At 32.8% G+C, this 17,499-nt stretch overlaps 1 protein-coding gene across 16 annotated transcripts in view; it reads left to right on the top strand.

The window, feature by feature from the left end:
• Positions 1–16,859, top strand: part of LOC100375386 (thioredoxin domain-containing protein 3 homolog) — a 32,028-nt gene extending 15,169 nt beyond the window's left edge. For 2 of the 16 annotated variants that reach the window (XM_085495983.1, XM_078012586.2), the window contains exons 14-27: positions 1,965–2,109; positions 4,621–4,859; positions 5,464–5,517; positions 6,934–6,993; positions 8,107–8,172; positions 8,516–8,638; positions 11,669–11,830; positions 12,517–12,567; positions 12,673–12,747; positions 13,560–13,592; positions 13,759–13,812; positions 14,463–14,510; positions 15,688–15,741; positions 16,250–16,859. In XM_085495983.1, the coding sequence (XP_085352109.1) occupies positions 1,965–2,109; positions 4,621–4,859; positions 5,464–5,517; positions 6,934–6,993; positions 8,107–8,172; positions 8,516–8,638; positions 11,669–11,830; positions 12,517–12,567; positions 12,673–12,747; positions 13,560–13,592; positions 13,759–13,812; positions 14,463–14,510; positions 15,688–15,741; positions 16,250–16,314 (1,229 nt within the window). In that variant the 3' untranslated portion in view covers positions 16,315–16,859. The remainder of the gene's footprint in view (positions 1–1,964; positions 2,110–4,620; positions 4,860–5,463; positions 5,518–6,933; positions 6,994–8,106; positions 8,173–8,515; positions 8,639–11,668; positions 11,831–12,516; positions 12,568–12,672; positions 12,748–13,559; positions 13,593–13,758; positions 13,813–14,462; positions 14,511–15,687; positions 15,742–16,249) is intronic. The other 14 variants (XM_085495986.1, XM_085495988.1, XM_085495984.1 and 11 more) reach the window with 14 other exon arrangements.
• The last annotated feature ends 640 nt before the right edge of the window (positions 16,860–17,499 follow it).

Genomic DNA, 17,499 nt, shown 5'->3' with positions numbered 1-17,499 from the left:
TGGCGGAAATTTGCACCCCAAAGATATGGCAGAAATGGCAAATTAATCTTATTTCATTTGCGTTTATCAAATGGGAATTAGATGTATGCTATCTGCCCATATAAATAAAATGAATAACTTTATTCTAACATCAATGGATTTGTTTTGGATATTGACATTTTTTAGTTTTGTTGGAATTTTACTGATTTAAAACAAATTAATTGAAAGGATACGATATGATGTATTTCTATCAAGTTAGAATATTGCTTTATTTTTTTCTGATACTAACATATTTAGAATAGCTACTGGAAAAATCTTCAAAATTAATATAGGTTTATTGAAATCTTTCTGTATTAGATACAAAATATATATATAAGTGAATGAAATTGTAACATTATAAAAATCATGTCAACAAAAAGTGAAATGAAAATTATCGCTTTTGTGTAACTGGTAGAGAGTGATTTCGTTACAATCCAATTAAATACATGATTCTCCTGGAAGCTTTCTTATTATCATGGCTATTACATAGTGTCTCTAAAAACAATTCGGAATAATTGATTTATAACCTTTCGAACACAATAATCAATGAAAAAATTGCACATTTGTTATGCAATATAATTTATATTATTTTATATTTGTATTCTATATTGTTTTTGTAAATTTTATATGAACAAAATTATGCAGATTTTAATTTCTGGGAGGTGACTGAAGTGACTGGCATACATATACTACTACTACAGTTACATCAAGCTACTTTCTCCGACACAATGAGCAAGACTTTTCTCTATTATTCTATTTTGCATTTTGACTGGTGTATAATCTTAATAGTAAAATATTATTTGTAATTTACAATCAATCATTATTCAATGTGCCTATCAATATGCAATATTGAACGAAATTATTCAAAGTTATTCATAATATCAGAGACATATCAAAAGAGTAATGTTAAATATATTTCATCTCTTGTTACTGTAATCAGGGATAACCATGTATTTACTAACTGCCATGTTTTGAGTTTGCTGTGTTTATTGTCATGTCATTTTAATAGTTTATGTAATGTGTTTTATGTGGTAGAGTCCTGCTTTCTTTTTCCACACCTATCTGTCACAGTATGGTTTAAATTATGACAGTATTTACTACATGTATGCCTTGATGTGATATGTTGCAAGTTTTATGCATTGTCAAATATACCCAAAAACAAAACAAAAACACTGGTGAAAATTTTTTTATGAGTCATTTTTATTAGCCGAGCAACAGCCGGCCGGCTTGTACAATTACCAGGTATCACTTTCTACATTTGCATATTCCAAACTGTCTTTCAGACATTTTTTGGTTGTTGGCAAACATCAATGCTGCTCTGAAAAAAATCCTAGCCATTTGCATAAAAAATAGATAATCATGTGAAAAGTCAACCCACCGTGGTTGTACTTTGTACTGTCTTCCATTTAAATCTATTTCATATAGACAGGCACTCCTAATTTTCTGGTTATAACTCCATTTTAGAATGTGCATCAACTACATTATGTGTTTAGTGTACAACTCCACATTCATCAACTGTAAAGCAGCTTAATTTACATATTACCTTTTTGAAATTCTGGGGAAAACTTGAAATATTGTTATTGTAAATTATCAGGATCATAAGTCACAGTGACTTTAATAGCAGTTTTCACTACTTCTTATTTCATATTACCTCGAAATTTTGAAATTTTGGGAATTCAACAGTTACATGTATGACTCAATAACAGTTTGTTGGCTAAACCATAAAACTTGCAACAGCTCAATTCAATGTGAAACTAATATGGGTGGCACTGGTTTCTACACTGCTACTCAAATAAGAATCACTGCCACTATGAATGATGGAATATTTTTGAATAAACTTGAGCACAGATTCAGGACTCTGTCACATTAAGTATCAAATAATCATCTAACCACATATATATATATATACTAATCAGAGTGTCAATCTATTTTTTTCTGTACTGCAGAAGCGATATTGGAAAGGATAAAAGAAGCCGGCTTCAACATAGCAGTATCAAAAGAAACACAGATGACGAAAGAACTCGCACAACAATTATACAAAGAACATGAAGGCAAAGATTTCTATGACAGTCTTACGGATCACATGGCCAGGTATGTACTGTTAATATACTCTAAATGGTTCTGGCTCTTACCACATTATATATGCATAGCATGTATCATAATAACTCTGAAACTATTTATTAACATTTTGTTAAGTTGTTTTTCTACTGAACAGGTTTATTTGAGTCTTCTTTGATAATACCTTGACCACTGTGGTTCCATTGAGTAATATATCTTCTGATATTATGGTCGGCTTCCACATTTAATCATTAACTAATAAAACTAAATAATAGCTTATAATGGGTAACTTATGCTTAGGTTAATAATATATAATCTGATACCTTATTATACATCTAGAACCAAAACCATTTGCTATTTTGTAAAAAGTCATATTAGCATTTATTTCAAAATATAACAGTACTCATTTTTCTTTATATGGGCAAACTAGGTCCCCAACATTGATAAGTTCAAGGTTATTGATGTTACATTCAAACTCTTTCAATTTTAGGCATAAAGGGCTACGGTGCACAATGCAATTTCATAATTTTGGGGTATAATCTCTCATTAAATTATTACTTCAAGCAGAAGGAAGATGTATAATAATAAGGTTATCATGAGAATACTGCAAAGTATACACCGGGGCAGTGCAGGGATCGACCTTTGCTACATGTTGGTCGATACAATCGATACTGCTTTTGTTGTGCTTATTTTGAGTTTTTGTTTATGGTAACCTCATGGTATATTGTAATATAATGTGAAACACATGGGATGAAATAATAACCAGTGTTCATTTGTCATACTGTATTTGCTCTATTGAGAAGCGCATCTCCAAAAGAGACACATGTGACTCATAAAAGTTTGTTTTGGTGATACACCAAGCTCACACCGATTCATAAATAGAGCAAATATGGTATGTGTGGAAGTAAAAGTTGGTCTATCTATTAGGCATGCTCTCTCTAGGCATGCTTTAGCTATGAAGTAACTCTGTGATGTAAAAATGAGGTTGAATCAGTGTAAGCAATGGCACTTACAATATACCTATTCTCTTTAAAATAATTATTTTTGATGGACGAAGCTATGTCAAAGAATGTTCTACTTTGCTATGTGCACCACTGTACCATGTATCCTTATGGGTTCTAGCTACTGTGGAAAACCAGTTGAAGAGCTGGTGAAAACAGCTAAAGTTGGGAAAACAAACTCAACTCAACAACTAGCTCAATCAACAGTTTTCTGAGAGTTTGTTGGTTTTACCAGAGATGGTAGTCAGGCAGTGAAAATGTCCAGATGTTTATTCCCAAAAATCTACACCGATTTACATTACAGAAGTACTTCATCGCTATAGGTTCTACCTTATAGAAACATTATGTGCTTGGATTGGTGAATATTTCAACTCTTTCACTAATATTTAGTTCTAATATATTTTCATTTGTTGTATCTTTGAATAACACAAAACATATTCCAACCCCTGTTCCACCCCTATATGTTCATTAATTGTCATAGTATCATTAACAATCAGCGACAATAAAAATTTATTCATTATGATTTTATAATAAGTACGCAATTCTAATTTTTCAAAAAAAATTTCCAATCCCCTGTCATCTTGTGTTCCTATGCATTGTTCAAATCTGGAATAGATAGGTTCAGTTCACTGTCGTATGAGGACAGTAGAATAAAAGCTACTACTGTCATTATATGACTGATCAACGAAGATCGGATTGTTTTATTCTTGCATGAAATATGTTCTAAATGAATATATTTATTCCAGATAATATGTACATGTATTTGCTGCATTCCCTACCCTTTTTCACCACCACCTGATAACCCTTGATTCACATTATCCTCTTTCACATAATGGGAAGGTTAACTGGCCTTAAGCTGAACCTGAAACCCATATTTATTCGTCCACACTTTGCTTCATATAAGACTTGGTTGTAAATTTGTTTTTGAGCATTGTTTTCAGCAACCATAGGGACCTCAGACAATGATTATATGAAAATTGTACACCTGTGATCTTTCTTTTTCCTGAGACAGGGTTTTCTTTGGTTATAATGCTACCTGGCCGCATCAGTCCGAATGTAGTTATGTGGGAGAAATAACGATTTTTCATAGTCAGAAAAAAAAAATGAAAACTTTATTTGGGTTCTCCGGGCAGGATGAAATTTAGTCAAACATGAACATGCATTTGTCATCGCAAACATTTTGGTTTAGATGACACTTTATTTTTGTAAAAGACCAGAATGTCACACATAAGTGAATAGTACAAACTTTTGTAGCAGTGAGAATTTCACTGGTGTCTTACTGACATGGCGTGACAAGTGACAGAGACGAACGTCATTAATCATGTTCAACTTGCAAAAATTAAATGGTATACAGTTTATTATGTATACAATGCAAAAGGGTAATTATTTCTATCTGCCTGTATAATACTAGCATAGCCATTGAAACTTTTCATTCATTTAAACTAATATTCCCTCTGGTGCTGAAAACAAGATTGTTCAGCTATTTTAACTTCATGGGTGTGGATTATTTTCATGTGCTTCAAATGTCAATTAAACTCTCCAGTGGTCCATCAATGATCATGGTGTTATCAAGGGAAGATGCAGTAACAGGTTTTCGTGATATCATGGGGCCGCCCGATCCAGACGTGGCGAAAGAACAAGTACCAGAGTCGTTGCGAGCTCTCCTCGGTAAAGACATCTTGCAGAACGCTATCCATGCTAGCTCAAATCCTGACAATGCTGTTGAGAAAATCAAAGAGTTCTTTCCTGAGTTGGAATTCAATCCTGATGGTACTGTGAAAGGTAAGCCAATACATGTCATTCTCATTTTTGGAGACTTTCAGAATTTGCTGTAGGGGTTCCTCAGTTCCACTCTTTGAAGCACTGTGCTTCTCAACATCTACAACAAAACAGTGCAAGAATGAATTTGCTGAATGTCTGAAGTGATTGTTTACATACATTTTAAAAGCAGTCATGTTTTGTCTCAAACATCCTTAATCAAAGAATCAACAGGTGGTAGAGTACTTTATAACTTGGATAATCAGTTCAGTTACTTTGGCTGCCTTTTAAGCCTAATAAAACTTTCAAATAGGCAATAACTACATGTTTTTAATGTTCATGACTATTATGTACAAATTCATCTGAATAAAATACAGAATACAACTATTTTGGTGTGCATCAGATACCCATGATCTTGCAAATAAAGTACTTGAAGAATACTTTAAAATGGCTGTATTTAATTTAGGTTAATCTGGCTCAATTATTTAATTAAAAGAACCTCGTTGTAAGACTATATTAGTTGCTGATTTAGCAATTTAGTGTCACACTTCTATTAAAGCTAGAAAGATATTTTGTACACTCCAGGACCCATAGTCCCCTGTTGAATCATGTTTGTACATTTTATTAGGGGAGGAAGCTGATTTGGATGATGGTGAAGGAGAGGAAGAATATGAAGAAGAAGGTTAGTATTGTTAGATCTTCTCATCTCTATCTATCTTTTCTTACTTTCACTTTAAAACCATCAAATTTAGTGACCTTGGTCACTACCTACACATATAGATATTTCCATTTTCTTATATATAAGCACATATGTATTTGAGGGTACAGTCTATTTAATATTAGATGCATCACCATGTTATGTCCAAAGAAACAATTCATGACCATCAGTGTCTAAAATTAATGTCGCCTTAACCTGATGCTATAGCTTTGTTTTTACTCCAATGTACAGAATAGCATCATACCATATTGTGTAATCACATGTAATTTTATTCTAGTCTTTTGCTGTTCTATTTTTTTTAATATCTTTGACATATCTTTCCCTTTAGATTGTCCATTTTATGTTAAGATGAACATTATTCTTTGGATCATATCGTAGCTGTAGATTAAAATTAAAAAAAAAAATCTCATTGCAAAACAATGATACTGGTACATAAAGATCCTTCAGCTTTGGTCCTGATACTCCTATAATTAATTGTCTGATTCTATCCTCTCTTAGGAAATTGTTGTAATTTATTTTGATTTTAGATATTTTTAGTTTTCCCTAATTTAAAGTAATTCGATGTGAGAAAATACAACTGAAAATGGCATGTTACATTGTTTCCTTAGAATACTATTGAATATATTTTTGTTATTACTGAAAACAATTTTTTTTGTTTTATTGAGTGGGCATGCTCCATGCAAAACTTAGGGATATACTAATTTTCATGAGTTTAATTTTTTTCTGGAGAAATCAGTGACAACAAATTTTAAGGGGCAATAAAATAACCTACAGTATTCGATTACTAATGTAGATAGTTGCCAATGGTAACACATTGACAGCCTTAGTGATGTATGCTGCTCATAATCTATAAAGCACAGTAATAGTGTTCAATTTGTTAAAATATCTTGAGAAAATCTTTATTGAAGAATATCTTGAAAAACACTTTACTTGACACAATCTACCCTTATACTAAATTCTTTGAAACTAAGTATTAGCAGTGGAACACAAAATTTCCAGTTGTGATTTTCTATTTTCAACAGATTGATTTAGTTATTGAATGATTGTACAAGATTACCACCATCTTTTTATTTTACCTTACTAGTGGTATCAGCTAACTCTTTGAATGCCAAAGTGAACTTTTGTCATTTCACAAAATTAATCTGCATAAGTTTTTTTATTTATTTCAAAAATGTGGGTCAAGATCTGTGTAGATATTGGAGAATTATGTCTATTTGGTAACAAATTAACAAAGTATTTATTAAAAAGATACTTGCATCAGAATCTTGAAGGAAAAATAATGGCATTCAAGGGGTATTTTGTTATTAACTAGTACACTGTAAGCACAGTTGCACTGTTTGATTTTATCATTGTCAATTTTCCTTCAAAAACCTGCTTCAGAGGAGGAAATGGCAGAGCAAGATGCTGAAGAAGAAGCTGATGATGATGGAGATGCCGAAGGTTGAAGCATTTCTGTGTTATGATCATCAAAATTCACTACATTATTTGCATCATCTGTCAAAAAATAATGCTAGCTGGTTACTTTAATTTCTTAATATGGTCATATTTTGTTTTGCTCAGTCAGTCAGACAGGATGATACGCTTATGGTATGGTTATTAAATTTAAATATAACACCTGATTGGCTGAGCCAAACTTGTTATGACCATATTTGGATGGTGATCTTATGTTAATGTCTGCAATTTAGCCAGACAAGCTTTGGTAGTGGGCACTTTTTCTTAACCTTCTCAATGTTGCTCGTCCCAATGCTAATTGCTTGTTGCATGAGGTGTAAGCATGTCATATGGTCAACTGTTTGTTTATTATTCATAAATGTAAACCTATAAACGGGGTGGTAGAGTTTCTTTGAAAACATTCACTTGACATATAATGTGAAAACAAAATGTCTACACACCATCTAGCCATATTAACTCCTTCACAATCAAGGTTTTGTAGTTTTTTTCTAAATTCAATATCAAAAGACCTTAAATGCTCCTTAAATGGCTGCCACAACCTCATTTAGATCGAGATCACCACGTGACTAGTTTGTGTCCCTCAAATAGTGTTTTCTCGCATCATCTCATGTATTCTTTCTAATAGCTACATAGATTAGTTTATGCAATCAACAAGAGATAACAAACTATTTAAGAGGCAAAAACAAGTCACATGGCTTTCTTGCTTTCAACATTTACATTTGAAATCTATATTTTACGGAGAGTTTTGAACTTTGTGGTGTTCAAAATAAATGGACAATGGCAGTGAGAAGGGTTAATGTTGGTAGTTTGGTTTAGACTTATAAAATGCTTTGTAATAGGTATTTATAATATACATGTTTATAATATCAAGAATACACCAGAGTGTTCCTAAAAATGTTAATTGGTGATATCTTTTTAGTAAAAACAAGAAGGTGAAATTTTTATCTAGAGTATATTGTTGTTGTAAAATAAACCCTTAACGGTTAATGAAGGTCCTGTGAAATCTAGAATTTAATATCTGAAAGGTGCTTTTTGAGAAATATTGATTTCAATTTCAATTCTGCAATATCTTATACTTGGTTCTATGTGATGTATTTATAGTCAAAGCTGAGGAGAAACAAGATGAAGGAGGCGAGGCACCAGAAGGAGGTGACGGAGAAGAACAAGGTTAGGTTAATTTATTTCTGTGTGTGTGTGTCTGTATTTGTGTTAAAGTTGAAGCGTTATCATGGTCTTGATTTGTTCTATTAGTAGCACATATGCTTACGTATATGATAGAAATATGTAAATGATCAAAAGCCATTTGCTTACTTTTAGAGAGATAATCTACATATACCATTTAATGTTGACACAAATATTGAGATTCATAACGAAATCCATATGTCCAACTATAGTCAGTGAATGTAGTATTCAATAAAGACAGGATTTGATTTAACATCATTTGGTACTTTCCAGCCTGGAGATTGAATCATGTATTTTTGAGGGTTAACTATATTACTGGCTCTTGTAGGTGAGACGCAAGATGAAGGTGCAGAACCTGCTGATGCTCCAGCCGCTGAAGAAGAAGAACAGGCAGCTGATGAGGAAGAGCAACAACCAGCTGATGGTGGAGAAGAACAAAAAGAGGAAGAAGGTATGATAGATTTAAAATGATCTATGTTTTGAACAACAAAAACCATAAAGAAATGTGGATGCTTGTTTCTAATTCAAGGCTTCATTTGTTCACTTCGAATCATCAATTTATGCTAACATTGCCATGAATTTTATTTCGTCACATCTGTTTTCATAAATAAAAAAAAAAAAAAAGCTTTAAAATCATGAAATGTGCTTGCTTCAGGTTAAATGTTATTATTTTCTGACCCGAGTCTTCATCTGAGAAGAATGAATCATTGATGCCTGTGTGCCTTCCTTTCATCATGTAATGTGTACATTTCTTTATGGTTATTGTTAAAATAGTCTTTTTGGCATTTGATATGTGTTGCCTGCCTGTGTCTTTAAAACTAAATTTCTTTGGACTGTAGTTTTGACTTTAGTCTTCAACATAGACATACAGTTTTCGCACACACAGGCTAAAAGTCCTGAGCATGATCCTTTTAACATTCACCACGTTAACATTGATATAACATATTTACTTTGCAAAAAGTAATAAAAAATATGTTGGGGGAAAATCATTCATAGAACTATTCCAGATTCAGTTTAATACACAGGCAGATGCGGATGTATGTTAACATTTACCTGTAAATACCTGTGTCCTGTTCTATAAGAATAATGATCATTATTGTACATCTGACGCTTAAACAATATAATTCACCTGCTCATTAAGGACATATTCAAATGTCTACCTTATTTGGAAAATATCATCACTTTTATGTTACATTCAAAATTTTTCTGTTGTTAACATCAAATGTAGAAATACTATAGCAGTGATGGAAATAGAATGTAATTATCGAACACAAATGTTCGCATAGCACACAATGTTTTGGTTGCTATTTTGGACTGTTATCTCTCATTAACTTATTATTACAAGCAGGAAAAAAGATGTATAATAATGTATGATTATTGTTATTTAATTTTAACACATATTATTTTTAAACTACTACCAGGATAATACAATATAAAATGCCCTTGTGTATGGTATTGTAGATGCATGAGATGCACTGTATACATAATTGTTGTGTAACAATATGAATACTGCACATACTGGAATGTATGCACGTTTGATGTTAAAAATGGTTATGCACATTCATGAAGGAAGGAGTTTGGGTGACCAATGCAATTTAATGTAAAGCTCCTGAGATTTATTAATGGTTTCCATTATCTGTGTTATTAAACTAACTGTTTTACCCCAGTATTTTAGGTTGTTTTCCAGTTATCGCATGTATTCCCTGTAATTGCACTATTTATATGACATCATCTTTATATCATAGCACACCAGATATTGTTTAAATTATTTGTATTATGTATTACTAACATTTTTAGTTTATTCTAGATTTGTTGCCTTTTCGGTGATTCTGTTTTCCCTCTTTCAATCATAGATATATTATCACTTTTTCATTTCTATATATCTTCTATTCTTTAGTCTCCAAACTTTCCTGCAAATCTTTATTGGTTTTGGTAATCCTCTTTAGCTTTATCTTCCGATATTTGAGATGCTATTTTTGGTGTTTTCCTGGCTTCCTTTATAAATACATGATATACATGTACTCTAGTTGAGTAGATTTAATGGTGATATTTTCCATGATGATTAGTACAGTATATCTTCTGTCCATAGTGGTGGTAACATTTAGTATTTCCTGTGTTCAAATAAAGACCTGGTCAAGACACCACCAATTTTAATTAGTATTTCCAGTGTTCAAATAAAGACCTTGTCGAGAAATCTTCAATTTTAATTAGTATAGTGGTATCCTTCAGGCTTGATATTACGTGCAGATTTTCACTATTCTTCAGGGGAAATAAAATCTGGGTTAAAATCTAGTGAAGTGAATGATAAACAGGAGGTAGAGAATAACGGAGGAAAGGAGGTGGAGGAGAAGGGAGGGGTGGATGATGAAGATATTAAGACTAAGGGAGGGTCTGCGCAGGATGAAGATGGTAGTGGTGGTGTGTATGAAGATGAGTATGAATTAGCAGCAGGTATAATATCAATGGCACATGCATGGTTGTTGTGCATCATATGCTTGTACTTATAGTATCTTAGATTGATATAACTAGTGTGCATTGTTGATTTTGTCCACAGTATGTTAAAAGCAAAGTTTGTTTATATTCCTGCATTTGTAGATTTGTTTGTCTGTTACTGCAATTGTAGATGTGTTTGTTTGTATATTACTGTGATTGTAGATTTGTTTATTTGTATATTATCGCAATTGTAGATTTATTTGTATACATGTATATCTGTGATGAGATTTGTTTCTTCATCCTAAACTAATAACGTCCAATTCGCTGGCAATGAAGCTCAAGATTTATTGCTGGCCAGAAGGGTAGAACAAATTCCTAATTACAGTATTTCTAATTTTAAAAAAAAAATTGTTTAGGTTGTCAGCACATTAAACTATGTGTAATTGTTAAGGCCTTCCATGAAAGTGTTATACATGTATATTTGTGAAAGTAGGGCAACATTTTAGAAACTTTATTTTAATCAATTCTCGAGATACATATTATCTTCTGAAGGAGAATCAGCATAAAAACATGCTTATGTGTTTGTTTCTGCTTACCAGAGTTATACAGCTAGGCTCCAAGTCAGTTAAAATACAGTTCAATTAATGATCTTCAGACAGTTTTTGATAGTTTCAACAATGAAATGATTCACGCGTGATCTAATTATGTTACTGAAAATCAATGCTCCCAAATAACACGTAATGAGTCTTTTAATTAGACATATGGTGTGCGGTTTCTCATAACCATTTTTGAACTTGATATACTTAAGAAGTCTTTAGTTGTTCACGTGGAAATGTCCATCCCTAAATCAACCCAAATTGCACAAACATTACATAATATAGTTCCAGTAAAGGTGCACAATGTATTTAAAGAATCATCTTTATGATATAATTGAGATTGTAATACCTGATTAAAGTTGGGAAGTGGGTGATATTCTCACTGCGTCCTTGACTACTATGAGTGGAGTGCAGGACTCCCTCCCCCAACTGACCTGGCTGATGATTTACAGATGATGAAGAAGATTATGAAAGTTATTATAGTGAAGCAGGTTATCAGGAAGGAGTGGTGTCTCAGGAGGTGGATGAGCAGGAGGCGGAGTATGAGGATGATGAAGAAGAGGAATTATATGAGGAGTATGAAGAAGAAGATGAAGATGATATTGACTCAGCAGGTGCATTCTTTAAGTCCAAACAAAAAACAAATGTATACTACCATATAATGAGAAATACTAAATACTACTGAAACGCATTGTAATTAACAATTCTTCAAGAATGCAGATTGCTGTATTAGAGCAGTAAACATTTTAATGGATTTTGTGGACAGTTCATGTTCTCCAATTCAGAAAATAATCATTATATCAAGTATTTGTATGGACTTTTAGGATTGCTTCTGTTGTATCTAAATGCCATCTATGTAGATGTATTAAATACACATGCTGTTGAAATGTTTATCCCGCTCGATGTAACACAGTAATACACTCACTGTGTCCAGTGTTCAAGCCTAATAACAATGTAGTTGTTTTCTATTTTACTGGCTGTCATGTTGGCTGGTGTAGTATTTTGTAACACTGGTAACTGGAAATATTGAACCCACAGTTTGTCATACCTTGGCTTTGATTCCTTGCCTGCAATCCTATCTCTGCTATGTGAATATTTAATATATTTACTGATATCAGTTGTTTCTCCTGCTTCTGTCACTTCTAACTTTTACTTTCTATATATCAGTGCAATAACATTGCATGATTTGTTCCTGTCATGTGTTGAATGTGCAAGGGTGTTCTAGTTGATTCTGTTTGCTTTGTAACTTGTCGTCATTAGTTGTCTTTGAAGTGCTACTACCAAATTCTATAATTCTCAGGGGAAGAAACTGAGCCAGCAGCTGAAAAAACACCCAGTGAGACGACTGAGGGTGAGAAATGAACTTGCATTGTCTGCATGCTCTAAGCTATTCCTTGTCATTTCTGTTGTGTTTCCAATTGTCCTGATTCTAACAACATGTACCCCTGTTTATTAGGAGAAGCAACAGAAACAGCTGAAGCTGTGGAGGAAAATGACAAAAAGGAGGGTGGTGGTAGTAGTGGTGATGTTGGTGAGATATAGCATGTATTATCCGTTGCTGTAGTTTCTTCTCATGCTTGATTCATAATTGTACAGTGATAAGGAGTCTCATAATATTACCAAATGTTGTGTAATGATTGGCACTAATTGATCTGCGCAACATGTTTCACTTAAAAAAATAGAGAAAATGAAATAACAACATTCAAATTCCTTCTGTAAAAATTTAAATGCTCTGTTATGATTACTTTCATTAAGAATCCAAACTATTGAAATTATGATTAATTTAAATTCTAAAAGTCTATTATCACTGTAAAATGTTCACATCTAGTGGGTTGTGCATTGACACCAAGTGTTGCTAGAGCATGTCCATGCACCATATATGGTAGTGGAAATATGTCACAGAAATGCTCACCTATACTCGTATTTAGTCTAATGCATGTTTAGACTCTGAGGCTGTATATTTGCATGTATGCTTATAAAGCATGCTATGTAATACAATACTTATGTCATATGACTCCATTATGTCTGTTTCATGTCTAACACATTCTAACTCCTGTGTGTCGTGATCAGGATGGTATAAGGGTTGAAAATATGTGTTATCCTATGTTTGTGGTGCCAAAATATCTTCAGGAATTAGCGGTATGGAGCCTGTGGATTGCTTTAGTGTGTGTTTTTTTGTATACAATCCCTGCATGTTCACTTTTTTCTTATATCCTGCCTTTGTTTTGTCAATTCGTGCATTATTCATTTGTTGTTGCATTTACTTTGTTTTATATGTTGTGTTATGTTTTTTTGTAATATCAATCAATGACTGGTGTTTTAATTCACATAATTAATTCCAAGGTGAACAAACAAATGAAGAAGAACAGAAAGACGGTGAGCACATCGTGTCCACTACTGCATGCTATCACTGGAAATCACAAACATTCTCAAACAGCAATGTTGTGAGGGGACAAAACAAAAACACATGGTTTCATTATATGGGTACTTTTGTTAAGTGTTACATGTTCTGTGTTATTCATGTGCATATTTCTCTTTCTAGAATCAGGGGAACAAGCTGAGACACCAGCTGGAGATGACACTGAACAAAAAGATGGTGAGAACTTCCAGTTAACTTAAATATTTTTTACTCCAGGTGCTATGAGTTCTTTGTTTATTTGTGTGTCATGTAGTGTCTTGTGTTCCATTTTCAACCTACTTCACTGTAATCTGATTGAAATCTGAGGTAGGTATAGCCTCCTGGGTCACTTACAATATACAGAATTTGTCAACTAATTAGAGTGCCCCTTACTAATACATTGTAGTAAAAAACTGTTTGTAATCATATATCTGATTGGTTGCTGATTCGTAAGTTAATGCGATTTGGATAAAGTTGGTCAGATGCAGTGAGAGATATGCAAAGTAGTGACTACCTACGTGAGATTTTAATCAGATTGACTTTACTGCGACTGTCAAACGTTTTCCATGATCACTCTATCTTTCACAACCGCTGATAAAAAGGACACACACACTAGCTTTCACAGTGACCACCAGGTTTGATGTTCCTACATAAACTATCTGATGTCATTATTTTTGTGCAATGTTTTTGGACTTATATTGGACCCATGTGGCCCAAACTTGATTGCGTGTGTGCGTGTTACATATGTATACCCGTGATTGCGACTTCCACTACTAGATTTTTTTTCAGAAAGTTATGCATGCATTTTGTAAGGCTGCAGTGCAAATAATTACATTTGAACATTTCAGACGAGGGTGTTGCTGAAGGGGAAGATAAAGAAGAACAACAGCAAGAAGGTTTATAATTCTAGATAATATGCATGTTGAAACATCCACAGCACTTCATATGTTAAAATGCATAACCTTTGTATAACACATTGAGGTGCTATATATAACATAACTTGGGGGTAATTCAAAGGTGTATTTCATACATTTCATATCATCTTACCACGATCACTTCACCTGCATATATCATGCGTCTTTAACATATTCACATCCACACAAATGTTACTCAGGAAACGGTACTATGGTTATTGTTTGAAATTTCTCTAAATTGTGTACCAGACACCAGGGCAGGTCTTTTAGATTTTACCTTTCCTGCCTGAAAGTTACCAACCCTGCATTAAAGATTATTGCAAAATATTAGTGATGCCCATTACAGGTAATTGCTACAACAACTGTCAAAAATTGTAATTTCCCATTGTAAATTTTCGAGCTTTTTGTTTCACGGTCTGTGTATAATTCTGTAGTACAATTCTGGACCTTTTGGCAAATATTCAAGTTTTCATCAATTGATTATCTAAATGTTAAAAGAACAAATTGGTACCATATTTCAGCCAAGCTGCAAAACTAGAAATTAGTTTCCAGATGATATCTCATGATATACACATATGTGTACAATCAAATATATATCATGCTTTTATTCCTGAGAGTGTAACTTTAAAAGTTACAAATCAAAACTATGCATTATATAGAAACATGTGAACAAATGTTATATCAAAATATATTTTTCATGGCTGATGTTTTCTTAATTTATTCTGTATAAAAAAAACAGCCCTTCCCATCGATATGTGCTACCCTGGAGAATATAGTCTTTGTACAAGATTACAAAATGTTAACATATTGGCGTGTGCGTAATAATAGATGATTTAATATGGTTTGTAATATATATACACTAAGACTACTTCCATAATATATAGCTATATAAACCTGGGAAACGTTTCTTTTAATGTGATAATTGTTATCTAACATTTATTTAAAATTATAAATTATTTGTAATATGTGAAAAAAAACTGCAAATCATGAACTTTAATCTCTGTCAACACACTCATTACCATCTTCTAGTTTCAGCCATTTCATCCACATTTATTTCCAGCATATATGCAGTCAATTAATCGTAAACATTTCATTATGTGTTCTCTTTTTAACATTGGGTAGTTGTGCGTCATTTTTGATACTTATGTTTTTTTCATAGAACAAGCAGAAGCTGCAGCTGATGAAGAGAAAACGGAGGAAGCTGCAGCAGAAGGTGTGTTTATCAATTGTGGTTAATATTGAAATAGTGGTGTAAAAATATTGACTAATGTGATTATGTATTAAGTCTTGCTTGAACCGATTTAAGTTTGGCTATGCTGAGTCTGTGGGTGGCCGGGAAGTTAAATTAGTATCCACTCAAGTTATTAACTGAGCTTTTTCTGCTTTTAATTTTGTCGAATGTTTCACGTTTCTGCATTTATATCAGTGAGTAAAGCCCATTATTTTAATTATAACTTCAGGCGGACTGCAATTTAGACTTAATCATTTTAATTAAACGAATATGTGAAATGCCTTATTTATATGTATTTACTCTTGTACTATACGACTTTTATATAGTATTGATGTTTGATCAATTCAAATTTAGCCTGATCATGTGAAGGCATAACATTACATTTATATATGTTTTTAAACAACAAAAACTGATCTTGAAGTTTGCTGATAAACAAACAAACCTTTTTAAGGGAATAGTTTTAAAAGTATGTCTTATTTTCTATCTGTAGGCGAAGAGACCAAGGAAAATGTTCAAGAAGTTGAAGGTGGAGAGCAGAAAGAATCTGAGGCATAAAATATCAAGCCCCGATGACAATAAATATTCGGTGAATCTCTTTCAGTTAACTTGTACATTCTTGGGTAAACTAAATATCAGCAAGGGACACCGTCATGCTGATCAGTGTATGCTAGAAGCTGGACTTTTCTCGCCATATTTTTCTTTTGATAACCGAGAGTTGAAACACTCTTATTTGTATATAGGTTTGAGTGGATTACAGTCAGTTTTAGTTTAGATTATTGTACAATTGTATTTGTTTATAATAAGCAATAACCGTCCATGTTATCACATTTTATGTGGCATTACAAATGTAATGTCTTATAATGTTTGTACTTTTGTAAATATATAATATTCCTGCTGCTGTTGCCTTCAACCATTTTAAAAAAATATGTAAAAAAAAATTAAAAGAAAGATAAAACAAAATGCGGTGTACACTGCCTGCATTATCATTACACTTTTTTTTAAATGTTTACTTTATTTAATCTGATGTAAAGTATCTTTTGTCAGTTCCTTATTGAATGAAATGAAATTGGTATATTTTAATAAATTATTTGTCAAAAATATGCACATTATCTCTTAGTTTGTGTAGAATGCATGGGTGATGCTGAAATGTTTATACTAAATGTTTAGTGCGAGTAATGTTGAATTGCAAGTTGATGGCAATCAGCTACCGAGTCACCTATTATCAGTTAATATCACGTACATGGGGGACATATAGGGGTCCAAGACTATAGTGGCTTGGAGTCCTATGTTATTATTTCGATTTTTTACTTTTTCCACCATTTGTTAATGTGGACATTAAACAGCAACAAATTCTATGTCTTCCGTAACTCAAAATTCGGTTAACTGTTATTTAAAGTTCGAGTTACTGAATTTGGATGTTCAACAAAAAAACAAAATATATGTTGCCTGTAACTCGAAGTTCTGTTAACTGTTAATTGAATGTCGAGTTACAATTTGGGCATGGTTTCACAAAAGTGGGCGTGGTCATTTCTGTTACTCGATGTTTTCGTAACTCGATGTCCGTAACTCGAACATTTCAGCATATTTCATTTCTGTTCACGCAATAAGCTTGCTTGTTTCAACTTTTGGGCTTAGTCGTTGTACTGTGCGCGTTTGTAATGTCGCAACAATGTTACTGGTATTGCAACAAAAGGCGCCAAAATTGACTAATATGATGAATTGATAATATCTTTGCCTGAT

Source organism: Saccoglossus kowalevskii, chromosome 22 (assembly GCF_978046115.1).
Source record: "Saccoglossus kowalevskii chromosome 22, keSacKowa6.1, whole genome shotgun sequence".
NCBI classification, from domain to species: Eukaryota; Metazoa; Hemichordata; class Enteropneusta; family Harrimaniidae; genus Saccoglossus; species Saccoglossus kowalevskii.
Note: the sequence above shows the minus strand (reverse complement) of the source record. Positions and strands in the feature narration are given on the sequence as shown.